The following is a 23455-nucleotide window of genomic DNA, read 5'->3' as shown; positions in this document are numbered from 1 at the left end:
CATCAAATCTTTCTTTCTTTTTCCTTTGTTTTTATTGGACACTTTTACTTGACCGTCAATGAAATTGTACTTTCCGAAGTTTGGAGTCAAACTGTTTAAAAACTTCGACAGTTATAATTCGAAGCGTTCAAATGACAAAATACTGCAAAGATAACGAGTTTTCGAATTTTCAAGATCTGTGGATTCAAATATCACATGTCTAATAAGTATATCATAAAGTATGATAATATCATTTTAATATTTTTGTAAGTAACTTTTTTTCATTAACACTTATCATAAAAGCACAAATGGTTCATCTGCAAGCCTAAAAGTACAAATGTAAAATATCTTACTATCAAGCCTAGATAAATTAAATTAAAACTAAAGTTCTCTATGCCTCTGGACATTCGAAGACACGGCTAATGAACCAAATCATATCGTAATCTGAATGCAAAATCGCTAAAAGGAATGGGCGATTAATGTTTACTTCTTTAACATTGGATTTTTCAGCTTTAACACTGAATTTTTCAGGCGATTTCTCAAGTTTACATGATATATGCGCATCAGGTATACTTTCAATGTCATCTGTTATCCAAGTATTAGTGTCATCCAGAATATACATAGGCTTCATATCTTTCTCATCCAGGACGACTGCTGATATAAAATGACTTGGACTTGCATTATTTCGATAGCCACTATACACTCTAAGCAACCCGCTTGAGTTCGAAGACAAGCGTGTCCTCTTCATGCATTTACCATCATCTGCAAACCTAGGACTGCGCTTCTTTATAGTCTTACTTCTCGAAACAGCTATTGCAGTCACGCCTGAAACTATCACGAATTTTTCGTGTACATCGATTACAGCTGAATGATGGACATCGCTAACAAACATGTAGTCTTTTTCCGTCATTCCTCCAAAGGGAGTTGCATCAGGGATAAAGATCTTATTTAGCTGCAGTTGGCTAGCGACGTTATTCAGTTTTCGATTAATCGCAATTTTAACCTTCGGCAGAATGATCCTCATTTTCTGCGAAGTCATCCTTTTGCGAATTTCGAGTAACTGCTCAAATGTCAAAGATTCTTCGAGCTTACGCATACGAACTGCATCTTTGGGACACAAGATGAGCATTCGAATTCGGTCCCCATTAAAGTGCACCTCCAGACCAAAGTATTCGTCATTCTTAGTATATTCAACAATTGCTTCAACTTGCATCATTTGCACAGACCTATAATGTAAAAAATTAAACTACAGTAAAAAAAAAAGCATTACTGTACATTAATTTACTCGATGCAAAGTATAATTCAGCTCAAATTGAGGAAAGTATGTTTAACGCATAATAAAAGACGTGAAACTAAAATAAATAGTTTGTGTGTGTATTTAATTATGGCAAAGCACACGAGGGCTATCTGCCTAAGGGGAGGGATGCCTTTTGTGGAGGACTTTCTAAGGGAAACTGGCTCGTATACACGTTACACATGGGGAAAACCACGAAAACGCCCATGCAGCCAGCCCGTTCGCGGGATTCGAACCTCGGACCGAACTACCAGTGTTCAGCGACTTTACCGCTCGGCCGCTGGTGGGCCAAAATAAATAGTTTAATTGTTCGGTCTTGTTTAGGAATACCATTTGACGTAATTACTGCCTAAATAATACACTGCCCTCCAAAAGTTAAGGAACAACAAGTTTTTGATGTCTAATTTGAGAAAAGCAACATAGAAATAAGAAATTTAGCTGACATGTTCACTTAACAGTTCTTTATTGAATGTGACGTAGAATGCTTTTTAAGACCAACACAAACATGAATTACAACGAAAAATTGCACTCTTAGCAGAGAACAGCATATCACAGTTTTTCGAGGAAAAATGTGGTGGTAACATTACAAAAATGGGTTCCAATAAGGAATTTGTTCACCTCGAGCTGCAATACATTGGCGGCTGCAACGTTTAATGTTGTCAATTAAGTTGTCGGTTAGTGAAATGGGAAGCAAAGACCAGACCTTGTTCAAGCTCATCTAACACCTTGGAGGAGGATTTAAAGCAGCAGCCTGTCTCCCAAGGTAGTCCCAGAGATGTTCTATTGGATTCAGGTCTGAGGATTGAGCTGGCAATTCCATCCGCTCCATACCGTGATCCTCAAGATATTCTTCATCAACCCGAGCTCTATGCGGTCGCACATTGTTGTCCATCAGAAGAAATTCAGGACCAATAGCAACGGCATATGGGCGGATCAAGGATCTCGTCTCGATATCTCACACTGGTCAAAGTTCCTTCATGGAACACATGCAGACCAGTATGACATCGAGAGAGATCTCAGGTCAAACCACATTCCACCACCACCTCTGTAGTTGTATCTTTTCCCAATGTGGGATTGGTTGTATCTGGTGCTTTGTTCCCTCGAGATTAGCTGACGACCTGAATTACTCTCCCATGTGAACCTGGACTATTCTGTGAGGAGAACAGAAGCCCATTGTTGAGTGGTCGAGGAGACATATTCTCCTGCAAAACATAAACGGGCAGCTCTGAGTCCTCGGGGAAAGGGGACACAAATAACTGGTAGTCTAACATACACTGAAGTGACAAAAGTCATGGGATACCTCCTAATATTTTGTCGGTTCTCCTTTTGCCCGGCGAAGTGCAGAACTCGACGTGGCATGGACTCAACAAGTCGTTGGAAGTCCCCTGCAGGAATATTGAGCCATGCTGCCTCCATAATTGTGAAAGTGTTGACGGTGCAGGGTTTTGGGCACGAACTGACCTCTCGATGATGTCGCATAAATGTTCGATGGGATCCATGTCGGGCGATCTAGGTGGCCAGATAATTCGCTGGAATTGTCCAGAATGTTCTTCTAACCAATCGCGAACAACTGTGGCCCGGTGACATGGCGCATTGTCATCCATAAAAATCCCTTCTTTGTTTGAGTACGTGAAGTCCATGAATGGCTGTAAGTGATCTCCAAGTATCTGAAGGTATCCATTTCCAGTCAATGATCGGTTCAGTTGCACTAGAGGACCGAATCCATGCCATGTAAAACAGCCCAGACCATTATGGAAACACCACCAGCTTGAACAGTGCCTTGTTGACAACTTGGGTCCATGGCTTCGTGGGGTCTGCGCCACACTCGAACCCTACCATCGGCGCTTACCAACTGAAATCGTGACTCATCTGGCCAAGCCACGGTTTTTCATTCGTTTAGGGACCAACCGATATGCTCACGAGCCCACGAGAGTCGCTGCAGGCGATGTCGTGCTGTCAGTAAAGGCACTCGAGTCGGTCTTCTGCTGGCATAGCCCAAGGAAGACAAATTTCGCCGCACTGTCCTATCGGACACGTCCCTCGTACGTCCCACATCGGTTTCTGCGGTTATTTGACGCAGTGTTGCTTGTCTGTGAACATTGACAACTCTACGCAGACGTCGCTGGTCTCGGTCGTTAAGTGCAGGTGGTCGGCCACTGCGCTGTCCATGGTGGGATGTTATGCCTGAAATTAGATACTGTCGGCACACTCTTGACACTGTGGATCTCGGAATGTTGAATTCCCTAACGATATCCGAAATGGAATGACCCATGCGTCTAGCTCCAACTACCATTCCGCGTTCAAAGTCTGTTAATTCTTGTCGTGCGGCCATAATCACGTCAAAGCCTCTTCACATGAATAACTTGAACACAAATGAAAGCCCTGCCAAAGCACTTCGCGTTTATACATTTTCTACGTGATACTACTGGCATCTGTATATTTGCATATTGCTATCCCGTGACTTTTGTCACTTCAGTGTATAGGCGTGTATTGTGCAGGCGTCTGCGTTACGTTAAGGAACGGCTCCAACTACATTCAGTCTACTTATGATGATTAGCTTATTTACTCAATGTAAATATAAACGAACATTTAGGTTTCAGAAAGTGTTAGAAGTATCATCATTCAACTTGACAATTTACGAGGGATTTTCTGTTAGTGGTAACAAACATAAAGAGCCACGTCTAAGCTTTTTCTACAGCCAGAGGCGACTTACGTCATGTTACGTAAGTAGTTCTTTGTTTTTGGTAGTCGGTGTGAATGGTCTGAAAAATTCATTATTTTCAGTTCATGACTAATACTTTTTTACAAAATTAGATTGTGGTATACTGCCGTAGTCTACCGATGGAAATAAGAATTATTGTATATCTGTAAGCGTGGGTTTCATTTCCTTCACACATGTTACTATCGATCGACGCTTAGATGATATTTTTTTTATTTTTGTTTAACAATAAACTTAAATAAGAAAACAATTCTTGATTGTTATATATTATAGGTACAATTGTGGATAGGTAAGTCCGGCATTGTCCCCGCCGGATGAGAAAACAATCTCTGCATAACAAAAAGAAATAAAATGGCGGCGGTCCTCCAACCAAAAAAAAATCTGACCGTCTCCTCCGACTTCCAGGGTCAAAAGTCTCCTTGCCCTCACTGTCCTTTTTCGTTCTTTCTCTCTACTTTTTTTTCTTGTTTTTTACTACTTCCGTCCAACAAAACACTCGGCGCTCTCCAATGATCGTTACGTCACACTAATTATTCTCCTGGCCAGGCTTTTCCTTCTCCTTCTCGGCCTATGGGCTTTACATAGAAATTAAAATTACGAAAGACTGAATCGAATATCTTATTTTGAAAACATTAAAAAAAAATTGTAGCCTTAAGAAACCCTCAATTTAAGTAAGAAATTAACCTAATTAATCCTCTAATAATAAAGAAATAAAATTTAGATGTTCGTATGATAATGATTTAGTTATGAACATTGTTCCAAAGTATGGAAAATCATCAGCATCTTATGCAGCTCGATCTGCTTTCTTTAACTCAAGAATGTTGAGTTACCGACCATCGTTATCAGATAAGCGAGAGATCCGTATGGCCATTAAAAGAAACTAAAACTTTCTTTCGCCAGAATTCAATTAATATTCTATTTCCAACTTTTATCTCCAATACATCACAATATATTTATTAATCTCAGAGAGAATTCATTATAGTTTATGGTGGACAACACAGAAAATCGATATTGCAAATTGAGATGCATTGTTGATGATTTCCCAAATATTGTTTTAAAGGACATGGACATAAAATTAATTCTTTGAACTCATTGTCAAAACTTACTTAACTTCGCTATTTCTACAATGAAATGGTGCATTTATAGTTCTCTTGGGATTAAATTCAGTTTCCCATTTTCCCATAAAGTAAGAAGTACTTAATATCATCATCTTGATTTGAGATTTGAAGGGATCAATAATATTACTAAGTGAGCCGCGAGTTTTTTCTTTGATCCACGAATTCATCTCTTTCAGTAAGGCGGGATTATCGTGAAACAATTCAGTTTGCTTCACGGTTGCACGATGGTAGTTTTCCATTTTTCTTTGATATTCCTTAAGAAGAGACAAACTGGTATCTGATATAATGTTGTTGCCTAATTCCAACACATACCGTGGAGGCCAAGACGTCGGTCGCTGCTCTTCGTTTAGAAATCTAGTATACTCAGCATGGGCATCTTCAGTATTTATTTTACTTCTTTCATAGCCTAGAAACATCCAGACTTCCTGTAAAAGAAAGTAAAAGTTTTAAAAGGAAAATAAATAGCCGTTGTTTGAGGGAAAAAAAATCATCTTACCATCATGCATTAAAACTTCACTGTGTGCTACAAGCTATTGTTATAAGGGTTGAATTTTCAATTTGTATAAAGAAATTCTTATAAAGGTGTTTGTAAAAATTCTACTTGTGTATCCTTGGACTTTTCGTTTGCTTTATTAACCGAGGTAATAAATTTGCGTAATGGGACCTAAATGCCAGGACAGTATTGCAAAGGATTCTGAGTTGATTGACCTTGACCAAGTTGCACGGAAAGGATGAGGGGGGACCTTAAAGGGACATTCTAAGGAAAGGCGTTCTGAATAGCCGAGTGCGCTGTACTGAGGTAAAACATCGATAACTGTTACTGCAAATAGATTTCTATTTGTGAAAATAAATGGCATATTTTACATATTTGTATGCATTACAAATATGAAAAAAGGACAGCATTTAAATTGCTGTATAAAATTTCAAGGGGTTGTAAGAAAAGAAATTGGGTAAACTAAGTATTTTTTTGGTTGGATTACCGTCGCCATTTTTATCCGGAAGTATGTCTAAAAGCATTAGACATACTTCCGGATATCTCTTTAGATCTTGAAAGCAATTTGTAGAGACATAGTAATAGACATTTTATCCTCTAGTATAAGATAATCCGCAACAAATCCTCTAAAGATTGACACCTGTTTTATTTATTATAGTGTCTAATTATTATTTACTCAAGATTTAATGAAGACAAAAATCTTCGTTCAACAACTTTCTTGGTACAAACATAAGTGCTTTAGAGCTGAGTAAAGGCATTTTAACAAAATTTCATGACACGTTTTTTACTACTGTTTTCAGAATCTTTTCTGTCGCATTTTGAAAAAAATTTTTTCACCTTAAAAATCTATTCTGTAATGATGTCAATGAGCTCAATGGAGAGGAGCTACCATTATTCGCAATGCGAAACAACTGCCATTGTTCAAATACAGTGAATTATAAATGCGTTCTTTAGCAAATTTGGTCATATCGCCAGTCAAAGAATTTTACGGGAGTATATTTCTGAGAACTATTGTACGCGGAACAGTCATTTCATACGATAAACCTTGGTACACCATTTTCGAATTGTCATGGTGAGCCTATAAAATCTCAATCACGTTATGTTTCGGCTACGCGGGACTTGACGTCGAAAGGGACAATTCTAAGAACCAGCGCAATTTCCAGGAAACCCACGTAGCTAGGTTACCATTTTCACTTTCTACAAAACTTGAACGCCAAACACTAATCGATTATCGCTCAGATTGGGATCACGTGATGCTTCAGAAGCATAACTTTCGGCTGATTGGTTGTCTCTACCCGGAACATAGGTCCAGCTGAGACATTTTCTTGAGGTTTGAAAAAATCCGGCGTAGCCGCAACATCGTTTCCGTAGCTAGGTGGGACTTTACTTCCGGCGGGGCTCTTTTTCTTAGGAATCCTCCCGTTTAAACCAGTGCTACCAGAATCTCGTTTCTCAGTCTAGCAGGGACCCGTCTAGCAGGGACTGTAGCCAAGTGTGATAACCTCTTTTAGAGTGGCTCGAGGCGTCCTAAAGTCATTCAGGCCCAGCAAGATGACTGAGTTTGAGTTTCTTGGTTGTTTGTAGATAATGGGATCAGTTTTTAAGCATGGATTCTATTACCCTGCACAAGACATTAAAATCTTTAATTATTGGCAGAAATGGGCAAAAGGTGCACATAAAATGACACAGAAAGATGATTGTTAAAATACCTGTATCCACTTCTAAAAGTGAGTTAACAATCTTTATTCATTCTTGATTAAACAAAAATTACAGACTATAGTAAATAACATATGTGACCATCTTTAGGAAGTAATCATGGATTTATCTGTTATGCTAGGTTACGCACACTATTTCCATGTTTTGAAAAGTAAGTCTTTGAGGCTTAGAACTCAAAAGATCCTTGTATTTTTATGAAAATCCCCTTATATCGACAGAAAACAAATAGAGCCTATCTTGTAAGAACATTTAAATTATATTCAGTTAGAGCTGCACAAACCTTTCTTTTAACTGATTCTTCCCCAAATTTATTTACAGTTTGAACTTGGCAAATCCGTTGAATCTTCCGATTGACTTATCCGTTGAATCTCTGGCAGCTATGATGTATTTGAATCCGCTGAAGTTTTCGTGCAAATAAATTGTTTATCTGATCTATGCAACCTACCGATATAACGGGATTTCTTGTAGGTAGGGCCCATTGATTTCTTGGTAAAAATCATTATGTTTGGGGGTCTTTTTAAGAATCATCTTCAGGACAGCAAGGAAGTCATTTATGTATTATATTCCTTTCTTGAAGGCTAGATGTGGTGGTTTCTGACAATCTATGGTAACAGAATAACCGCATAGTGTGAATGACAAAGGAGGAAAATTGTATTGAATAATCAAAGAAGGGGGAAAAGTTGCTGTTCCACCCAAAAAAGATGTCATAATGTATCTGATTTGTTTTATTTGAAACCCTATCAGGACTACTATTCCTCCTTATCTGAATGGGAATAGGCAGCTTACTGGAAGCTATGTTCTGTAGAAATGTAAAATAGATGTCTAAGATGCGAAGGGTTTAACTACCCTTTATTTTCTACGATATTACAGGCGCTCCTGCACTTCGCGATACAAAGACCAACCACTTGTGGTCTGAACGTAAAAATAAAGAACTACTAACTAATAAAATTTAAATAAGAGCTAACTTTGAGTACTTGATACAGATGACTAACACTAAGTTTGGCCTTTTAGTTTATTTATTACATATGTAGAGCGAAAACTGCGGAAAACTACAATATGTTTTAAATATCGAGAGGACTAAACATCTGGCCGTAAAGGTGGACAGCAACTGATTGAAAGCTCGCGTGGAATACAGTGGCAAGGAAGCTCATTTTATCTCCATCTAACTCTGTTCTTGGCGAAAAACCACAACTTAAGCGTTAGCAAGTACAATTTGCATAAACATATTCACTTGTTTATTCTGGCCGGAAGTGGAAAATAAGAGAGGACAGTAAAGTTTTAAAATAAAATAAACGTTAGTAAAACTTAAGATCCTCACAACCATTATAAAAGCAGTCATATTTTTAAAAATGGGTTACACTGTTAAATCCTTTTCTTAGGTTTCTTTATAAAAAGTGTGTAAGATGCTACTTATTCTGCATTTCTGTAAGATATACCGCCGTTCACAGTGAAATAGTTTTTTTTATTGCATTCTTACGTCATTTTGATGCGTGTAAATGTATTGTAATATCTATAGCTTGTAAATGTATAGTTTGTAAATGCGCAGTGTCTGTGCTGCTTGATGACACTCTAAATTTGCGGAGAGACGAAAGTCCTCTCGAGAGGCTGGTGGTAGGGAAAGAGGGGTGGAACACCCTACCATCCCCCGGAATGCTCTCCTTCAGAATTGGGGGCGGAACTGAGCAAATTCGTACTGTCATCTGTATGGAGCTCAAGGTTATTGCCAACGACAGGCGCTCTCTTGCACTTCTTGCCACGATAAATTTCGTGGGCTTGTTCTGATGTTACTGGCAGACAAGTGAGACGAGTCACAGCAACTACACATTTCTATGCCATTCTATTATTCGTAAAATAATTTGTATTTTCTCAAAATTGCCTTAATATAATTCGGGCAATTTTCAGATCAGGGTGATTTTTCTGATAATTATTCAATTCAAGAAACCAGTACATGCCTGCTTTTAAGATTCTTATTAGTACCTGAGTAATGGTCTAGCTTTGCTGGGAAAGCGAAATAATTTCCTCAAATTGAGAAAATAGCTAAACTTTATTCTTTAAATCGGGATTCGCTTGCAATAAAAATGTGCATGTGTAAATCTGGACATACAATATATACTCTTTGAGTAATTATTCATCAGGAATAAGAATTAGTTAAATCATTTATTATTAGTGTTCAACTTTAAATTTCCTAAGCAATACAAGTATTTTTGTTGTGTCAAACTGTGCGAAGTTTCAACCATAGACGTCTTTTATTAAAAATCAAAGAGCAAAATTTACTTCCTTCACTTTGAGATATTATTATTCACTTATCTTGTAATATCGATCGTCCCCTAAACCAAAGATTATGATAGTCAATAAAGTCTATAGTTCCAACCATTTCTTTATTCACTTCTATCTACGTTAGTTTAGATAACCTTTTCCGTATTGCAGATTTTTCATTAAATTATCTTTCGACTAATGAATAAAAATTACTTTAGTGATCATTTTAAGAATTAACGATCATTTCGATTGACATATAAAATGTTTAATCAGGATGAAAAATGCAAAAGCATGAAATTTTTGGAAAATGTCCACAAGTACTGTCAGGTACTGCTGTAATAGTATCTGAGTATTATGCCCTATTTTTTAACATTGAAAATAATGAATAAATAAACAGCAAACTTACATCTGCTCCTCTGTGTTCATTAAGGCCATCCTGAAGAGCAAGGAACGCACCAGTAATACTCAATGGAGCAATAGCGGAACTCTGTTCGGCTTTACCTTTAACCTGTAGTCGACGTGGAACCAGGGATTTCTTATACAGGTCGATTGCCAGATAACTTTGGGCCTCGGCAAAGCGTCGACGTTTCGAAACATTCTTCAGCTTCAACAACGACATATTCTTCAGCTTCGGCAACGACATATTCTTCGTATAAGTTGCCGCTTCTGAAACAAATAGCATCGAGAGTATCGAAAATATCTGGATCCAGGCAATCATCTTGATGACTGAAATGAAACAATATTCAAAGGACTTGATTAAAACGTGTTTTACTATCTAATATTACAATGAGATTTCAATAACAAGAGCTCTTGTTATTAAAGAAAAAAGGCTCTTAAAAAAAATAAGAACTCTTTGTATCCGAAGCTGTGACGAAGAAAAGCCACCTTTCTCGGACACAGATTCTTAGTTCTGGTGGGCATTGCTGTAACTGTCACAAATGCAATACAGTACAACTCCAATTATCCGAATCAATTGGGACCGGACCCCATTCAGATAATTGAATTTTTCCAAAGAAAGGGTCTACGTACACTTTAATTAATTACTGTATGTATTGTATGTTGCAAATGCGAGAATAAAACTATTTTTAAAGAAAAAGAGGTTTTAATTAATTAACATGAAAAGGCACACTTTAACGTATATGTTTCATAGCGTACTGCACAGTAATTACTACTACTACTGAAAGTCATTGTTTGCTGAACATCTCGGTCAAAGTAAGCTGTTTGACTGCCTTCATCTGTTTTCGAGCAGCCAAGTTGCCCATCCAGCTTAACAATGAGAAATTGCATGTGGTCTCACTCAAGCTGGCGCAGTTTCACTTCAACGCAGTTTAAAGACCGGCAAACGCTTCACTAGCTGATGGTCCCGTGTGTTCTTCAAATTCGAAATTAAAATCCACCTTCTTCTTCGACGCTTTCTTCTATCATACTTTCAATAAGTTCATCATCATTTAGAATTTGAAACCCAGGGTCTGACGAATCACACACCATCTATTCCGCTGTATCCTCAGCGGTAACTTCTGAACATCCAGGAATTTTCAAAAGAATGTTTCTAATTCCTCAAGTGACACGTCCTCCTCATCTTCTCCTGTCTCTTCCCTTTCCTTTTCTCGAGCTTCTTTTTCCTTCCGTTCTTCAGGTTGATTTGAAAAATTCTAAAATTCTGAAAGCTAATCGGATAATCAGCGAATCGGATAGTCATAGTTCGAATAATTGGAGTTGTACCTCTATTTCAGAAATATCTGTCGCGTGGAATTGCGAGTTAAAAAACATGACGGGCATTTCCAGCCTGTTTCGTAAAATAATATTTTTTTATCCACTCTCTTGTAATTTAATAACCTTATTGGTTATACTATGGCACCTAAAACAAACGGTAATATAAAGGAGGTTTAAAATCGAATTGTATATTCTTAAGCTGAAAAGTTGATTTTAATAAAGCAGTTCGGAAAACAGTGATAAAATAAGCGAAACATCTAATAGTCAGATTTAAAAAATTTTACCCTACAAGCAAAGTAAGAAACAGTTGAATACATCAAAGTTAAACGTGTTTCATAAATCAAAATACTAGGCACACTTTCGAAAGAAAGGACAATTGTAGGAAAATGCCAAATGGCGAAAAATAAATTCTGTTGATGACAGCAAAACTAATATACTCTTGAAGATATTTTAAAGAGCATTAAGGACTTTTGAGGCTTGCTAAATATGTGTAATTAGTAAGTTAAGAAACAAATAAAATTTAAATTCTAAATTAAATGTTCCATATATCCAGAAATCGTGGCTGATTAAATAGAGCGCTTTACTTCCTTCAAAGCAGGACTTTATTCAAAATTGCCCTTTTTGGCACTTTTCCCCCCCATTCTTTGTTCCCTACTATTAACACAAGTATCCTATTTTATGGTGCCTGTGTACCTGATTATAAGATATTTTCGAATTAAAACGGCCAACGCATAGGCCTTTGGTGACATTTAAAATTTGCTTCTACCAAATTTGCCAAGTTCGAAGACTAACTTCTCTTTAATAAAGATAGCGCCGTAAGCGAAACTCGAAAAATATTCTTATTGGTAAGTATTATTTCTTTACACATTTGACTGCAATAGTCTTCGACATAGAATGAGTAGTCAATTACGACAAATTAAAATACAGTTCTGGATTTTTTGAAGATTTAATGCAATTCTATTTACAGTTATATTTACAAATTAGGCACACCTACAGTGACATAAAAACTCTACTTATCTGCATGTCGAGAATAAATCTTTTATAAACTTGAAAATTTTGATAATCGAACATCACAAACTTAAACTTCATTTTCTAAACGCAGCAAACTGAAAAACTCCCTTTGTATGTCACCAACCAGAACTCCATTTTACAACACAATGTTAAAAATAAAATTTAACTTTAGAACGAGACATTCTCAAACCTATGAAAGCTTTCTGGCACTGCCGTTGTTCCTAAGTTTACTCTTAATCTAAGTTTAACATACGTGAAAGACACAACACATAGCATCTGAAATCGTGAAAGACACACACATCATAGCTTTGAAACTGTAATTAGAAACGTTTATTTTAAACCTCGTTTTTGATTAAAAATGCCTTTTTCAATAGAAACAATTTAATTCTCAAAAACGATGACTAATATAGCATTTTTAAAGTCAATTTCGAAATAAAACGATGTCTAAATTACTAGGATATCCATCAGTTTCCTGACTTTTATTTTGAAAACAAATTGAAATAACTTCTTATTATACCACGCCTAACCTTTTGAAAAATTCATCAGTTTGAATGCTAATGTTAAGCAGAATTATATTGGAATTCTAGCCCCGAATATGAAAATTACTTGTCTTCATAATGTTCATTCATTTTTGCTTTTCAATAACCAAAATAATTTTAAATAGAATAAGGTAAAATAATAATAATAATAAACAAAATTGAAAGCTTTTAGATTTTATATTACGCCCAAAGGGATTTTTTCTTCCCCGCTTTGCACACACATACACGTTTCGAAAGCATTTGGGCTAACTCCCCTTTGAGCTGAAAATATTTAGAGACAGCATACCTTTAGAATTTCTGATAGGCAGTCTCACGCGTTGCAGATAAAAATGTTTTACGCCGTACAGTGTTGCCACTCACTGATCGCTTTGAAATCGTCGAGATTTTTAATAAAAACTTTTTGAAGTTTTACAAAATATGAACTAGATAATAAAACAAAAATTCTGGCTTCCAAGTGCCCATATCCGAGTGGAGAATTATGTTATTCAAAATCTGATGGCTCTGAGTACTACTGTTTTTTCACAATGCGAAAACAATACATACATTCATGGAGATTCTTAATTATTTAATTTCTTTAAATATAATACAGGACGATAATATTTGGTGGCAACAATTTGAAAAGTGATTCAATGCTCTTATTGATTCGACGCAAAATGCCGTTTCGAGGCTAAAACGGAATCTCATGTCTTCTCTACAAATAATGAATAATTTAAATGCAGATGAGTATGAAAATACATTGAAAACTAGACATTAATTTTTAGTTGGATATACGAGGTTGACTTTAAGAGTATTAACGGACATTTGGATATTACCGAAGATATGTGTTTATTTAATACTAAAGGTAACTACCATACATTATTGGATATTGCATTTATAGCTGTTGCAGAATAAATATTTTGAAAAAATTACCAACATCGTGTCCCCAACTGAAGATTAACCGAAATGGACACTGATCATGTTTCCAACCACGAACGAGGCAACAAAATTAAACTATAAATATTTACTTAAGAAAGAAAGCCATTATTAAGGGATGGATACTTACACAACAAATGAACATCCAGTCCTTTTATGTTTAAAATTTCAACAGCAGACTTTATTGCTTAAATATTTACAGTTACACGTCAAACTAATTGCTAAACAGAATCAACTATAAATATTGATCTCCAAATGATTTTTGCCATTTGTTTACATTCTCACGAGAATGTTCATCGCTGAATCTGGCTTGTTCTGAGCTAAAATCAGATATAATGAGATTCCACAAGAGAAGAAGAGGAAGAATGACCTTGCTTGTCACGTGATCTCTGATTAAAACTATTTATTTGAGGTTAGAAATTTCCTAAATTTCGAATTCTCATAGAAATTTAAGAGGATCTTCACAATGCAAATTTCTGTTTTGCACAATTATAAGCTTTTTATATAATTAAGAAACATTCCTAAAATTTGAGTTGAGAAGTAAATTAATATAATCACAGAATATCAAAAGTATATTGTTTCAAATTAATCAAAATAATAAATTAGTAAATTGGCATCAGCACGCAAGAAAAACAGTTTCGTATTTTTTACACACTAATGCTAATCTTATTCAAAAAGAAATGTTCGAAAGAAATGTTAAAAACAGGGAAAACAGCTGTATTCGGGTGACACAGATACTTATTTTAAAGAAATTTTAGGCAAGCATTACGTCAATTTGCAACACTTCCTCTGCAAGACTGTTCATTCCGGGCGTTACAGTTTTTCTAGGGCAGACAAATGCTCTGTATCAACATAAGAAAGTACTGATATACACTCTTTTGCAAAAGAAATCGAAGCACCAAGGACTTTTGCGATTGTGACGAAATTTGGTATGCAAAAACATTTTGATCGAACATGCAAATTATCAAAGGCAAATAAAGAGGAATTGCGATCATAGCGCGCATTTCTAGTACGCAATTCGCAAAAGATAAAACCAGTAACAGAGCCGGAAAATTTATCTTTTTTTGTTGCTGCTATAGTAATTCCGTAAAGAGCAACTAAAGATGCCATTGCGACGATATCGAAAAACTTACAGACAACTAAACGACTTCGAACATGGTCGCATTGTAGGGTTGCGTGAAGTTGGGTGGTTATACCGAACAATAAGCCGCCACCTGCAGTGTACAGAAACTGCTGTGCAAAGATGTTGGCAGCTATGGTTACCACAAGGAAATTGCCGATGAAAGAACGCTCTGGAAGGGGAAGGAGCACAAATGCGAGGCAATATAGGATGATTTTTCGCCAGGCCCGAACCGCCCTAACGGTAACATTGTTGACTATTCAACGCACTATAGCCACGTCTATACGTTACGTGGTACCGTCCACCATCTCACGAAGCTTTTCTGAGGCGGGGTTATGCTCACAGAGGCCTTTAAAACGTTTGCCTTTACCCCCACAACATTGGCGGAGTCGTCTGCAGTGGTGTCGCAGCCGATCATCATGGCTGCCATCAGACTGACATCGTATAGTGTTCAGCGATGAGTCCCGCTTCACTCTTGGAGCAGATGACCACCGTGTTCGTGTCTGGAAAGAATGGGGCCAGCGCTCTCAATCAGCCTTTGTTTTACAAAGGCATACAGCCATAACCTCTGGTGTAATAGTGTGGGGCGCTATTTCGTATGACAGAAGGTCATCTTAAGTCATCCTCCGTACATCTTACAACAGCTCAACAATATGTTGATACCATCCTCCGTCCGGTTACATTACCATTCATGGCCCGTCATCTTGGAGCCAATTTCCAACAATATAATGCCAGGCCACATACCACTCGCATATCTCTGAACTGTCTTCGTGCGGTTGATGCTCTTCCTTCGCCAGCAAGGTCATCAGACCTTTTAACAATCGAACACGTGTGGAACATGATAGGCCGCCAGATTCGAGCACCACAAAATATTCGCAGATCTGGAGTGACAACTGATGAATGCCTGACAGAATATTTCGCAGGATGACATTAGGAACCTGTACCACTCCTTGCCTCGGCGAATTCAAGCATGCTTTGCCGCCAGGGGCGGTTCAACCAACTACTAATTTGAACACTCATTGGGTTATTGTAAGCTGTGAACAGGTACTATGACGTTGATTTTTTAATCATTCTTTTATCTGTGTATAGACTATACACATATTCAATTTCATCAAAAGCAACCACTTCCTTCATGGTGCTTCGATTTTTTTGCAAAAGAGTGTATTATAGTTTATTTCTTTTAAAATAGTACTTTTTTTTTAAAGCATATGTCATCGTTTATATTTTTCATGGTCTTTCCAAGATGTTCTTGGATGAGAAAACACTTCTGTTTTCTTGGTCATACCAAGTCTCTTCTTTGAGTTCTTAATTCACAGTGCGAGTTCGTTGTCTTAATTTAAATAATCTTCTACATTTCTGCTATTACACAGATTTCCCATCTTGTCACTCACAGTGTCATTTAATTATCTTTCTGTAAAACAGTGCTTATGCTTTAAAATCGTCTGCAATCCTTGGAGGTATTAGGCAGCAGAAGCTTAGGCAACGGAATGTGTGGCAGATCAATATCAAAATTTAATGCGATGGAAAAAAAAAAAAAAAAACCTGCGCCAGACGTGATAGGCATTTCCATCTTTCAGTAAGAACATAGTTCCGAAGCTTTATCTAGCTGACACTAACGCAGATGTTTGATCCAAGTTCACACTGCTGTGTGCTTACGGATTCATAATAGATTGAATGTCCACAAATCCGATGACAAGTTGATAATATTTATTTATCGCAACAACACTTCAGAGTCCTGGAACTCTCCACAGAAATACTCGTACACGTGTTCACTGTAACACAGACTGCACAGCAGTTACACTTTAGACTACTAAGAACGTTAACACATACAAATGCAAAGCGCTTCAAAAGAGAAAGCTAAGCCGGAGATATCTCAGTATTCAAGCTAAACTAACAACTCGAAGAAACAAGTAAGAGCAATGCTCGTTCCGGCCTGATACAGTTTCCATCCGACCGTCGATATATTTCTAGTACTTTCTGCTTCTTGAAATTACTGGAAGACAATATGATGGTCGAAATAAGGCTACAACTAATGTAGTGATCAGTTATATTTATTCAATTGCAATATCTATTGCGGTCATACAAGAACCGGATCAAAATGTCGCCAAAACCGTTGCCAGCTTGGCGATATCTCGCCAAATTACCGAGATATCCATTTACTCAAAGTCAAATGGATTTGCCCTTGTATTCTTATTTTTCCTGCATAGCTTGTCTCTCTAGATTTTTCATCTTACATAACATAGAAAAATACAAAAATTTCACGCACTAAAATCATATTATCTGTCTACAAAATTCGTAACAATACTAATAACTAATGTTTACAAATTTTTCTGTTGCTTGAATTTTTACTATGCTGTGAAATTTACACAGTATTTTAAGAGCAAAAGAAATTAAATGTATCATATTACCTAAATGAATCATAAACAATCCTTAAATTGAAAAATCCATGGCTAAACTAGAACTTCGACGGTGTTTCAGGCTCCTTATCAGGAAAAGAATAAACCTCCAACAATTGCTGAAGAACTTCGTGACAATGGATCTGAGGGTATCATTCAAGAAATTCAAAAGCACTCTTAAAAAGTGTGTTTCAGTATTTTGGCGCCTTAGTCCTCCTTTACGCAAATCTATTATTTCATAACTGCACACGCAAACCTGCACCATTTATTCACTGCTTTTAGCTCTGTCTCCCGCACAAATTTCACGACAGAGTAGTAAATTCGCTAAGCATTAGTAAGCTAGCTAGAAAGGCCTCTTTCTCCCCTTAGGTAGATAGCCTTAGCGTAGTTTGCAGTAATATAAAGAAGACAATCCCCTCAAATTTCTTGCACTTTAAATGAACATTTGTATTAATTCGAAATAGTTGCCAGTACAACTATTATTACTTAGGACATTAACGACGAACTATTATTACTTAGGTCATTAACGACGAACTATTATTACTTAGAACATTAATGACTAAGATTTTGGCAAAACTATCTGTAACTTTATACTCCTTCCATCTCATTTTGCCATCGGAGGTAGAATACTTCATCTCAATAAGAGGACCACAATATACAATTCTTCTTGCCCTTAGCCTAAAAGCTGCAATAAACCTTTCATTGAATGTGTCTCACATGTACCGTAATAGTATCTTTAAGTAATCAGCTCCAGTCTGGACCTTTCATATGTAATCTTTACTATAAATTTAGCCTGTGATATAGTGAAGGTTGTAGTAATTTATCTGACTATTTTAAGATCTTTCAATTCCACATTCCCCTTTTTGAATAGTGTTTATACTTTACTATATATCTTTCTGAAAACGCTTTGACGTTCTCATGCTAAAATCCTTTCTGATATTGAAACTTCATGCTTTTTTTACAACTGCTTAAACCATCTGATTACTGATAAGCATAAGCAAAACCGCTCTTTTAGGGGATCGGATCGGAACTGTTTGCTTACTGAAATGAATCAGTTCTTTTTCATAACTCGCCGCTCACTAACAATAACATTGATGAAAAGATCAGGAACGAGACTTGAATCAAGAGGTGTTAGCGAGAATGAAGCTAAAAGCAGAAAGAATCTACCAGTGGGATTGGGACGGTTAGTAAGGTTGGAGCGAAGAGCAAAAAGAATTGAACGAGGAGTGTATCCACTCAATCAAATGCTGATTCCCTGAACTAATTTCTTTCAACTGTAATTTTGAGATTCCCCAAAACCTCCTTTATACACAGAACTAATAATTAAATTCTAGAATAAGATTTTTTCAAAAAGCTGGTAAATAATAAATATTAAACTCACTTTTAACATGGGAAGATAAGCAATCTTTTCTTCCTTAACATTGAAATCGGACATTCCTGATACGCTTCCAACAAGAGCTGCTCGTTCAGTAAATTCAGTCAGTTCATCAACGAATAGCAGGTCTATATTCTTGGGGCACGTTTCCAATTACCTTTTTCTGGAATGAGCTCCTTGAATCAATTCCGAAGTAGCACATCTAGTTATTAGACTTCTCTGCACTTTTAAAAGTGACCCACTTAAATAAGTTAAACTAGTAAGGCACGGAAAAAAGTTTCATATCATATAAATTCTCAGCTGAAGTGTGTAGGTGCGGCCAAATTCATCAAATAGAAAAATAAGGAAAACACTAAAAATAAAAATCGATCTGTTATTAGTTCTAGTTAGAAGGATGCTTAAAAAATAATATACAAAATGGAGGGGGGGGGTAAGGAGATTAACATATTTCTGCAAGGGATATAAGACCCGGAATGTTCTTCGAAAAATAAGCAAATTAACCTATGGGTTCGTTTGCACATGCCTAAAAATCCGGACTCAGGGCAGAGGGAAAGCTCTTTGGATATACATACACTAATCAATGAATAAGAAACCAAAGATCAATATTTTATTGGACCCCTTATGCACGGATAACTGCTCTGATTTATTTGGGCATCAAGTCTACATGCTTCTGGAGTGCATTTACCTCCAGAGAATACCATGCATTTTAGATCTCGTAAATTACATGGAAGAGGAGAGTACTGTCGGATGCATCTTGAATCCACATCACACACATTTTCTATGAGGTTACGATCCAGACTATGCGGTGGCCAGGTAAGGTGTTGGAAGTCAGACTGATATTCAGCGAATCAATTTTGAAGACTTCTGGCACGATGTACAGTTGCATTGTCGTCCATAAAGTATCCGTCACCATCAAGGTAAATATGCAATATTGCAGGGTGCACTTGATCTGCCAGTATATCTAGGTATCTCATGGCTGTTTGTTTACCCTCGAGGAACACCGGGGCACCAGTTCCATGCCAGCAGAACATGCTCCATATCATGATACTCTCACCAGACCCTTGCACAGTATGAGTAAGGCAAGATGGATTCATGGCTTCATGGGGTTATCGCAAAATTTGACGTCTTCTATCAGTGCAACATAAGGTGTAGAGTGATTCATCCAACCCCATTACCCGTTTCCAATCCTCAGATGTCCAGTATCTTCTTTCCCGACTTCACTGCAAATGAATTCTTGCATGTAGGGCAAAAATGAGTGGCTTTCTCACAGGCACCTGACCTATCCTCTGCGCATGGTTCAAGCTGAAATCTGTTGGTAAAAGCTTTGGTTGACGATTTTTGTCAGTTGAAGCACAGTAGGGTCCATGTTCTGCTGTACAATTCGTCGGAGACGACGTCGATCACTCTGTTGGAAAACTGTGTTCGAACCGCAGTTACTTCTTCTAGACAAGGACTATGGGTTCTGATTCCAACTTTTGAAAACCTTTGATATGTCTGATTTTGAGAATCTAGTGAAATTCGAATCCAGTGATCTTCAAAATCAAAGCCCCTCTGGTGATCCACGGTTTGAAAAAGGATTCTGAATCAGTCGAGATTCGTGCATTAACCTAGTGCTTCGCATTAGAGAGTAAAGAACATCCATGTTACAAAAATATACTTTTATTTACATAGCGAAAGCGCACAGCAACATTCTTAACGAAAGCTCATTCTCCTATAACATACTTTTTTCTACACTCAAGTTGCGCATGTGCATTGACAATTACCAAAGGAGCTTGGAAGATACTGCCACCATCTGTTGGATAAACTATTTGCTACAGCCCCTGCTAAACGGGCACCAACAGCAAGCCCTTTTTTCAAATGGTGAAAGATCTGTCGTTTTTTTCTATTTTACTTCATTTATCGTGAAAAGCACTCTTACACCTTACTTATACTAGCATTCTAACCACACGATACAAACAAATTGCATACTTCATCCCTAGCACGCATTCAAATGGAAATCTCAAAGATTTCTAATTCATTGGCCAGTGTGTGTAGTTACTGCTGTTTGAAACTATCCTTATGAATAAGCATTTGATTGAAGTAGACTAGTGTAAAAATCTTGGAATGAAATCCTGTAGTTGTGAAATATATCCAGAAAAAAGTCAGAAACTGTATTAATTAAAAAAAAAAATACTTGGAATGTATGAAAAATCTAGGTTAAGTCTTTCAAGGCGCCTAAAATTTGCTGAACGTGGAATATATCAAAAACTGCAGTTTTGTGAAATTCAATAAACCGATTTTTTTGCAATATTGTAAGCTCAGATTCAAATGGAATTTTATAACGAAAGGTGGTCTTCCTCTAACAAAAGAGCAGGAATAGCACAAAATTGTTAAAAAAAATTTTTCAATTATATTACAACTACCTACCGAGTGAGATGCTGGACGTCGACTAGACTGCAGAATAGCAACCATTTGGCAATGCACCCATTTATTTTGAAGGCGATAATTACCATGGGATATAGTATTAGATCGAAATTTTTGACAAGTTTTCCAGTACATTTGTCGCTGTGGTGATGTAGTGTTTGATTGGGATTGTGTTCCGTGAATTTGAAGGCCATATTATTAAATGAAATTTACCGTCATGTTCTTCGAATTTCTTGACAGCGCTGGCAATAAGGCACGGTTAATGGTCCTCTTCGTAACGGCTACCACCAGTAAGTTACACGGTTGATATGAATGGAAGAAACAGAACCACAACAGTTTTCATCCATATGAAAATTGTTAAAGTTATTTTACTATGAATAAGTCCTAAAATGTTTGGGGGGGAATTGCTCACAGAATGGTAGTTCCTTCCCTGGCCTGAGTCCATCCAATTCAATGAACTATGAGATACGGAATATTAGTCTACTGTATCCGCAGGTGACTTGTTAAATTGGAAGTGAGCGGTTGCTGTGCATAATGTGCAATCCAATTTGCTAACCTCGTTACGGTTGACAAGCCAGATGGTCGTTAATTCGTTGTTTGCCAACTCATACGTCACAACTGATACTCCTTCCATCTCGTTTTGTTGTTTATAAGCCATCTCTGTGAATATGATTACATATTAAAAACAAATGGCATATAAACAACCTATAAGTTAAGCTGTTTCAGATCCTGGTCCAAGTAAATCGTGCAATTACAATGGAATCTGATATCCTACTTATAAAAAACCGGTTTTGATGATATATTGGGTAACCCATAAATAATGAGATTTTTCCATTTGCATGAACTAAAAATCGGAAGGGGACAGGATAAACTAACTGCATCAACCATAAACTACCAGCTATAAAAACAAGTAAATAATAAAAAAAATTATATCATGTTATTATCATTCATGCAAATCTTAAAAAATGCAGTGCTATTTTAACATAGTTTTTTGTTTTTTCCAAATTTGTAATGGAAGTGAGAAAAGAGCATGTTCGAATATTTTTCTCCGTGAGTTCAATTAAATAATTATTAATAGGAATATTAATGCAGTGCATGGGAATCAAGCCAATAAGCATGATAATGGTGGTTTCAGAAATTCCGAGCCAGCACCTACAGCCAAAAACACGAGCCTCGTCTTGGAAGATCTGTACAGCTTCACGGAAATGTCCTGCAAACCCTGTTGGAACAAAATTCTATCGTAACTATTGAGGAACTAAGAAAAGATGAAGGCAACTATATTTTAGATTAAAAAAGAACTATGTCTATCTTAATTTTGAAAAATAAAAGAGGTATAAAAATACTGCATTATTTATGAAGTGACCTGGACATACATGAATATTACGCAGGCACGCTCATATACCAAGATTAGGAATGGCCATAATTTATTGAATGTTTGGGCATGTTTCGAAGATAATAATAGTAGCGACATCTAATCTTCATGACAGTAGGAGATGTATATTAGGCAGGGCCGTTCCAAGTAGGGTGCAGCACGTAAAAGTATGTGGGTGGCCCGGACTCTTGCGATACCACGCCTAAATATTTTTAATTCATCGTAAGTACTTTTTATAAAATTTGTCATTTGTAAGTGAGTATGAAATAAAAATGTTATTAATCATGAGCACTTAAAAAAAATTGGGGCGGTAATCTTCGGAAAGTATGTGGGCAGCCTAGGTACGGCCCTGCTATTAGGATTCAGGAAATTTCAACAGCTGCAAATATTAGATTTCCTGTGAGCTGCAATACAAAATTTACAGAGTTTAAAAAGTAATTAAATTGACCAAATACCATATTCATTGAAAATATTATAACAATGCAACTGAACATTCTTTTCTTCTGACAGAAAAACTAAGCACTTTCTTTTAGTTTTAAACTCCTTCCCCGTTTACAATGGTTGACTAGTTTAATAGATGAAAACTGAAATCGAGAGAAGGAATCATAATGATCTTTGTCAATACAATAGTTCTTTTCATTTAAGTGTAGACTAAATCTATGAAACACTAATTTGAAAAAAAAAAAAAAAAAAAAAGAAAAAAAAATCCAATGACTTTCCTTTACTTTTAACTCTAATTAACTCCTCTGAAGAAAATAAAATAAATGAAGTTTTCAAACTTACATAAAGGTGAGATAACACAATTAACTTTAAAAAATTCTTTTTAATTGTATAGTGTACATAAATTCCAAGTTCAGAAAAGACTACCAAGTATATATATATATATATAATATTTATCACTCTATTTTTTAAAAAATACAATATAAAATTTAAAATATATAAATTTAAATAACAGACTTCAAAATTTTAAATCTTATGCCAAAATACAATGATTGAATAAAGTAAATTCAATATACAGCTAAGCAGAATTGCCTGGAAT

At 36.5% G+C, this 23455-nt stretch overlaps 1 protein-coding gene across 2 annotated transcripts; it reads right to left on the bottom strand.

Annotated features, from left to right (window-relative positions):
* Positions 1 to 219: 219 nt before the first annotated feature.
* Positions 220 to 22906, bottom strand: LOC118188902 (serpin B8-like). Of its 2 annotated transcripts, none has more exons than XM_085814489.1 (4): positions 18648 to 22906; positions 9982 to 10301; positions 5099 to 5535; positions 220 to 1205 (listed from the first exon to the last, which is right to left on the bottom strand). In XM_085814489.1, exons 2-4 carry the CDS (start codon positions 10291 to 10293, stop codon positions 371 to 373), a joined length of 1584 nt encoding a protein of 527 aa, XP_085670615.1. In that variant the 5' UTR covers positions 10294 to 10301; positions 18648 to 22906; the 3' UTR covers positions 220 to 370. The 2 variants fall into 2 exon arrangements, with proteins under 2 accessions (XP_085670615.1, XP_085670616.1); XM_085814490.1 differs by lacking the exon at positions 18648 to 22906 and adding an exon at positions 13881 to 14713.
* Between the last annotated feature and the right edge of the window lie 549 nt (positions 22907 to 23455).

Source organism: Stegodyphus dumicola, chromosome 4 (genome assembly GCF_044657685.1).
Source record: "Stegodyphus dumicola isolate Sdum_Otavi_A_Nest chromosome 4, ASM4465768v1".
Classification (NCBI taxonomy): Eukaryota; Metazoa; Arthropoda; class Arachnida; order Araneae; family Eresidae; genus Stegodyphus; species Stegodyphus dumicola.
This window is presented reverse-complemented; position numbering and strand designations above follow the sequence as displayed.

Coding starts and splice junctions, on each gene's coding strand:
- LOC118188902 (XM_085814489.1), bottom strand. CDS start 10,293: ATGATTGCCTGGATCCAGATATTTTCGATACTCTCGATGCTATTTGTT. Junction 5,536..9,981: donor ATGAACACAGAGGAGCAGAT/GTAAGTTTGCTG, acceptor TTTCTTTTACAG/GAAGTCTGGATGTTTCTAGG. Junction 1,206..5,098: donor TGTAGAAATAGCGAAGTTAA/GTAAGTTTTGAC, acceptor TTTACATTATAG/GTCTGTGCAAATGATGCAAG.